General features: G+C 42.2%; 1 protein-coding gene across 1 annotated transcript in view; it reads left to right on the forward strand.

Moving 5' to 3' along the window:
* The first annotated feature begins 6,438 nt into the window (after nucleotides 1–6,438).
* Nucleotides 6,439–7,599, forward strand: part of LOC104914228 (transcription factor COE2-like) — a 55,727-nt gene continuing 54,566 nt past the window's right edge. Inside the window, exon 1 of the mRNA XM_019622588.1 lies at nucleotides 6,439–6,453. Coding sequence (XP_019478133.1) covers nucleotides 6,439–6,453 — 15 coding nt within the window. The remainder of the gene's footprint in view (nucleotides 6,454–7,599) is intronic.

The raw sequence follows: 7,599 nt of genomic DNA on the forward strand, positions 1-7,599 counted from the left end.
AAGGTACAAAGAATGGATAGGAGACTGACTGGGTAGCAAAGGGCAAAAAGAGGTTAGGAAATACGTGAGCCTGATAACTGAAGCATTAGTTTAAAGAAAAACAAGTGATTTGGGAACATGGCATTCTTTAGAAGCAAGTGAGGACAGGGGATCGTACTCTGCAAAGTTCCTTTGGTGGTTCAGTGCTCATCTTGTGCACAGCTGAGGAGCTCTTGCATAGACTGGAGAAAAGACTAACCAGTCTAGTGCTCCCAGAGCTGAAGAAATTACTTTGGATGAAGGCAGGAAGGTAGGGAAGTGTTTGTCCTTTTTCATTGTTGGGGCAGGAATGGAAGGCATAATATTTGTGTGTGTTTCTTGGTACTACTGCTCTACTGAAAAACGAGTGCCAAATGAGCAGCCAGGCCCAGGCTGGGGACCTGCTATTGTCTGAGTTCCACTCTCTTCTCTCACAGCAAGTCCCTGACAAACTCAGAAGTCTTCTGACCTACATATGTTGGCTTTCATATTTGTTAAACTGGGTTCACGACTTATGCACAGGAGTTTTGTGAAGATTAATTAGCTGCTGTTTGTGGAGTATCATATAAATACTCTGGATTATTGTAATAACTTCAATCATTTCTCAGACATTATATGGTGTGTGTTCATGTAGAATGCTTTTGTGCAATGCCTGATCCCACATTGACCATAACTGCTGAAATGAGTAGGAAATTTTCTCATCAGGACTCTAATAATATACCCTGACATAATAGAGCAGAATGACTCCAGAGATAAATATTCAGATTATAAAGAAGCCTTCTACTGTGATAGTCATTAAAGTCAAAACGATGATTTCAGATAAATGCAATTAATAGATTTTAAATATGAACCTTCAAACGTATGTGCAAAATCTGATCTGGTCCCTTTGGAAGGAAGGGTTTCCAAGTGAAGCCTTTTGCTCTGTCATGCATCGTGGCATGGTATGGTCCCTTGTCACACTTATCTCAGAGTTCACAGTGCCAAGACGCACATGAGTGAGTCCAGGAGACAATGGGAGACTCTGATCTCAGAATTTACTTGCGTTGGTGTTGCTGCCTTCAATGTAACGATGGTTTTGTGGTTCATAGCATGGTCGCTCTTGGTACTGTCCAACTGGAGGAAAGATATTCTTATAAAAACTTCCAGTTTTTCATTTTAATTCACTTTGTGACTTCTTGAAAGCACTTCAGTTACTAAGTCAGATTGCTACGATATCTTTATATTCTCATTAGGTTTTAGCATCACAGACTTACTGATAAATCACACTGATGAAAAGCGTATTCTGGTGCCATAGAATTGCTGGGGCCGGGAATCCAACTTCTACAGCAACCCAAACAAGACAGGACTACCAGTGTTTGCTTTACAAGGGATGTTTTTCTTGTCTCCAGAGGCTGCTCAGGAGATTACAACAAGTTGTATCTCTTGATTCTGTACCTGTACTTTAAGAAAGCACACAAGGTGGATAGGAAGCTTAGTTAAGATGTAGAAGCGGGAATTAAGAGACTGTGTCCCAGCCGCAGGCCTGCGATGAGCAATTCCCTTCCAGCTCCCAGGTCCCGACTTCCTTGCTGCACGGTGCTTAGTGACACCACCTGCTGCAAAGGGCTTTGGTGAGGCTGAGTTAATTGAAGCTGAAGTCCCACAGAATGGTGCTGCTAAAGCACAAGGCACATTATCTAGTGCTGCGTCTCCATGAGGGGAGACTAATCAGTCCCAGGTCCTGTGGCAGGGTTTTGAAAAACAGTAATGGATTTTTTTTTAAAAGAAACCTACACTTTCTCTTGCACATGGGAGTGCTCTTTAGGGCCTCTGCCTCGTCCTGTTGAAGTCATGAGGAACGCTATTCTGACTCCAACAGGATTTGATTAAGGTTCTTCTCAGTCAGCTCAGATGGAGGATGAACATCCTCAAAGTTGGAGTTCCAGCCACCTAGAAGCACAGGGGGTTGGAAGGGCTCCTCGGAGGTCATGCAATCCACTCCCCTTGCTAAAGCAGTTCCCTGGGGCAGATTACACATCCTAAAGTTGCCTCTGTTTCAGAGCCTTATAAGGTGGGTATACGGACACAAAGTGACAGCATGGGCCAGCATCACAGGGAACAGCCTGATAGATACAAGACCTCACCTGCTCTGCCCTCACCCTTCCTCTCTGTCCATTGACCCCACCTGCGGGGGAATTTGTCCCTCTACTCTGAGCATTATGGGATGTCTGAGCACTCCCACCCCGCTACCCATGCGGCCAGGCAGGCTGCCCTGCAGCACTGCAGAGATAACACAGCTGTCTCTGCACTGAAGTGAAAAAGGGGCACTTAAATGATTCATCAGCCGGACTCCCCAGCATGGTGACAACTCCCAATAGGAGGAGCAGAAACTTTTAGAAGAGCTCCCTTGAAATCCTAGAAGAGGGAATGTTTTTAAGGTGGTGTTTTGGAGACCTCTGCAAGTGTATCAGTCTGTGGATGGAAGGCTTGGCCATATTGAAGTGAATGTCTGTAGCATGTCTTAATTAATTTTACATCTACACATGAAGTTAATCAGGCTTTCTATAGAGATGCCAGAGGTTCTTTGTGGTAGTTATTCAAAGTGTTCAAGTTTTCCCTCATTGCCCTTCAGTGTTGATCTATGGGAGGACCGTGCCGCACTCCCTCTTCTTGGCTGCAGTCTGCTAAACCCGTAGCTGGTGCTGTCCTTTGGAAGGAACAAAGGTCAGCTGAGAAGCATGAAAATCAGCATTGTTTAACTTTTTAAAAATTATTTTTATTTTTTGATGTATGTATAAGTCCATGCCAAAAACTGGCTAAAAAAATTAATACAGCCCTTCTGCAATTCTCCTGTTACCCCTAAATCAGCTTCATTTAGTGCTAATCCTTCTCTCTGCTCCCCCCAAGTCATTTTTATTCTAATGCTGCAATAAATATTAATACCTTTCCCAGATGCAACCACTTAAAAATATATATGTATATCTAACGACCTAGCAAATACTTGATGTGAGTGCCCAGCTGCAGCTAAAATTTGACTGGAAAAACTCTGAAAGGAGAAACAGAAATAAAGCACATCCAGTGATATGCTAAAGAAACCGTGGATAAGTTGGCACGGCGATGGATGGATTCTGCTCCAATGCTGCAACCTCAGAGCTGAGGCAGCACTTTGAAAAGTGAGGTGAGGGATTACTGATGCCCACCTTGTGATATCTTAGAGGTGCACAATTTTCAGCAGCTTGAGGGGCTCAAGAACTCCACTAAACCAGGCATCTTGCACTTGCTGCATGTGGAAATTGCTCCTGGTTACAAATCCTGGCTGAGTGCTATGATGCTGAATATTTGTCCCCAACCACTGGGAAAGGCTGTGATGCTCTGCTCCTCCAAGGAGGCATCCAGCTCTTAGAGAAGGAGAGTTCTGTTCTCTGTGTAGTTTTAATGGTCAGTACACCCAGTGGGATGAATCAGTGCAGATCTAATTGAAATGCACGTTAATTTCCACATATGGCTCTGATTTACGCTAGCTGGGCATCCACACCCAAATATTCTAGAGATACTTAACAGAAAATATGAATTTCATTAATTGCCATGTGATGTTACAGAGTTCAGTCCTGGGTGCTGTTAAACGCAGATTAGTGTGGAATTTTTATCTCTTGTGCCTGTGCTGTAGGGTTTGGAGCAGCACTCGATGCTGTGGGACTCAGCTCTTCCCAGGGCAGCTCCACTGGCACGGCGATGTTGGATTCATCTGTGCTCTGATCTTTGTCCCTTAGCTTGCCTCGTTTCTCTGATCTGAAAGGCATACAAGAATTTTTAAAAAATTACAAAGCAAACAGAACACTTCCCTGATTAATTCGATCTTTTATTTTCCTTGAAAACAACAACAGGCCATCAATCTTGTGGATTTTTGTTTGCATTTTTTCTCCCAAACAAGCAGATATCCATGGGCTCACTGAGTTCCATGCAGAAGTTGCTTGCCTTGGTTTCATTACACAGTTTGGTGTCATTCTGTAGTTTCTCCCTGCACAGCAAGATCTCAGCAACATAAGCAGTTTATGTATCTGCAAATATTTTTTGATATCTGTAAGAAGAGGGCAGGATAACAAGGAGTTTGTGAGCAACATCTCTGGCTGGAATTCTCCTGTGAATGTCTGAGTGTTCCAGTATGCATAATATTGTTCGTTCTGAAAACATTCTTACAGATAAAATCTTGCTTGCTGATCATTCAAATTAAAGAAGTCACAGTTTCAGCGTGAGGAATCGATACAACTTGTTTGATAGAATACATGCAGCATGCTCCTGAGGCATGAAGATCTGTGTGACTTCAGCTCAGGGTGTGAGTGACCAGGGCTGGGATCCCAGGAGCTGCCCAAGGGAGCTGGACCCACCTCCCATTGCTCCTGGATCCCAACTTGGGCTCCCAACACCTGGATCCCAGTGGGATCAGTGGGGACATCTGGGTCCCAATGAGATCAGTTGGGATGTTGGGCTCCCAACACCTGGATCCCAATGGGGTCAGTGAGGATGTTGGGCTCCCATCGCAGCCCATGCACTCAGAGCTGCTAAGTCGTAACCAAGAAGGGATAATGGAGACAAAAATACTGGTCTGCAAAATGCACTCACACAGCAAATAAACATTTTAGATATGTTTAAAGTGTTTGTGACAGATTTAAAGCAAACAAATGCTCGCTAGAAGGATGTGTTTTGTGACAGTCATTGTATGTGACGTTCCCTGGGTCGTTTTTGTGGGTTTGGTTGTAGGGAGGTCTGTGAAGGGTTTTGTTTGTTCAAGCCACACTTAAATGGATCAGATCCTTCGGTATTTCTTTATATTCTTGGGGCAGAAGGAAGAGAAATACCACACCGTAAGTGATGCAAAGAAGTAGCAATAACAAGGAGAAGTGAATTTCTGCTTTTTTGTGTGTTGCATTAGGACTATTTTGGCAGTTGTTGTTGGTAAACCCTAGGAAATATACATCTTTCTCCTTTAAAGTTCTAATTCAAGGCATGAATGTGTGAGTTCTGAAGGGACTTAGGGACTGCGGTAAAAAATCGTTGTCATAGTAACAGAAAGGGAAATAGGCCTGGCTCACCTGGGACTTTAACTTACTGCAAAAGCTGATTATTTTTTTTTTTAAGAAAAGCACTCAGTAAGAGAAATAAATAAATAAGTTCTTTGTATTCTGAACCAATTCTTCAACTGTACCTTTTTTTTCCTCATATCTGTACCTTTTCCGTTCAAACCTATCCTAAAATCTCTGATTATTATTTTTTTTTAATTGTTGCTGCTAAACCCATTTTGTTCTACAAATGGAAACACAGAAAATATTTTTGCTTATGGTAGACTGAAGAATCTGTGAGATTTTTTTTGCCTGTTTTGTCTGAATTGCGAAGATTTGCATGTTTTTAATCCAACAACTGTGATCTTTCATGTAAAATTGGCTTCTTTACCTCGGAAATTCGAAATGTAATCAGATGAATCAGATAATAAAGGGATGAATCCTAATGAAAGATTTTGTGGAGTACCCAAATTTGATAAATGCCTCCTAACATTGCTGAAATGTGAGATCTGTGTGTTATAACACATGGTGCTGGGTGAGCCCATCAGCATCCTGAAGGTTCAACTTACATCCACAACAAGCTGAACTCGATGGGAGAATAATGTATAAAGATAGATATATGTGACAGGGCAAAAATAATTGGCACGGACACATTGTATGATGTTAATGGGTTTATCTGCTTGGACAGCGTGAGCTGTCACCTATTACTTCCATTTGTGTTTTTGTTATCCTCTCTCAAAATCAGCGTAAGATTCCGATCTGGGCTCTTTTTTTTGCTTTAGTTACCGAAATCTTAACAGCTAAAAACATCATCAGGATGAAATCTCATCAGCTTCTTCTGGGAGCTCTGTTTGTCTCCACGTTTTTTTATATGTTCTTAGTAGTCTCAAGGCTTATCAGCCGCAGAGTTGCCCTGTCGGTTTTTGTGGTTATCACAATAACATTATCCTTCTATATTGTTTCATGGAAAACCCATTCAGACAGCGAAAGAAAGCCCTTGCATGCACAAGAGAGATAAAGGAACAGACTCAAATCGTGTGGTCAAATGTGCAGTGGAGAAATGGGCATAGATAAAAGTAGTTGCGTTGACTCGTATCAACTAAAAGCCCATCTCAGAGCTGATTATAGTCAGTTGAGTGCAGTTCACACAATTTTTCCAAATTTTTGTGTGTTTTTTTGTTTGTTGGGGTTGGCTGTGTGGGTTTTTTTTCTGAGTTCTCCCAGTCCTGGATGGCTGACATACCTCCATGTAAATCAGAACACGAGAGCGCGTTTCGTTATGGTTAATAACAGTGGCACAATTCTTTACCGTTACAGATTCTTCTTAAAATTTTTTCTCAAGTGCAATCAGAATTGTTTGAAAACAGCAGGAAACCCCCGAGATATGAGGCGGTTCCAGGTAAGTCTCAGCATTAAGCTGTCTCTTTCGTTCTCTTTTTCTCCTCTCCCCTACATTGCTCGTAATAATTATGATGACGGTCTATGATAAGCCATATCGGATATTGTTAAAGTTTTTCTCCATTTGTTGTGGTTAAACCTTTTTTTCCCCTCTCCTCTCTCTTTCCCACTCCGAATCCCCAAGGGGAAGTGATGTACTGTACCAACCAGCAGTGGATATTTGATTTGACACCCTCGGGCAAAGCACTCGCACATACAGCTGCCCACAGCAGGGATCGTGTTTGTGATACTTAGATGCCTCAGAATTTTTCAAAGTAGCTCTGTACGTGGTACAGAAGCATCTCCCTATTTCCCTCCACTCTCTCTTCCCATCTCTTTTGCCTTTTAACTCATTCACGCCTCCTTTCAGCTTCTTAAAAAAAGAATAATAGCCCGAATAGCGATGGTCACTTTAAGATCTCACTCAGGAAAGCAACAAGACCCAGGGGACGATGACCCAGCTGCTTTGCAGTAAAATCTGCCACTGGTTTCATCATAGCTGTCGCTGATGTATTGTGAACACCAGCTAATAAAAACACAGAAGGAGGTGAAGTGTGTCAGGTTAGAAGCAGAGAAGGGAAGGGCTGACGCAGTCCCTCTTCTTCCACACTCCAATCTTTAAGCAGCTATGTCTAATAGTTTAGTATTTTACCTGTAAAAGGGTAAAATGGTTTTACTGCTTGTTGCCATTTTTATCGTGCCCTCATTGCTACCCATCCGTGACACAAAGTGGGTTTTAGCTGCAGGGGGATGCATGGCCTTCCTGTAGACCCATCAGGTCTGTGGAGGGCAGTGACATCCTGAGGTCTGCCAGCTCATGGTTGGTTATTGGGCTCTTGCCTCAGTTTCCTCATTTAGAAACCAAGTAAAACTCCATAGAAATCTACAGCCCCATGTCAAACTTTCCACTAAATGATGCATTTTGGTTTATATTTTTAGTGAGAATACAGTTTCACAAGAGGGATGTTTTTTTCTCAAAGAAAAAGAAAAAGCTCGTGTTGATGAAAACAAAAATCCACTCTGGTATCTCTGAAAGCTCTAAAAATTTTAGAAGAGTGTTGGCTAAAGATATAAAAATAGTTATTTTTTGGTTTTCAGTGGAAATAAA

This window comes from Meleagris gallopavo, chromosome 24 (assembly GCF_000146605.3).
Source record: "Meleagris gallopavo isolate NT-WF06-2002-E0010 breed Aviagen turkey brand Nicholas breeding stock chromosome 24, Turkey_5.1, whole genome shotgun sequence".
In the NCBI taxonomy this organism is placed as follows: Eukaryota; Metazoa; Chordata; class Aves; order Galliformes; family Phasianidae; genus Meleagris; species Meleagris gallopavo.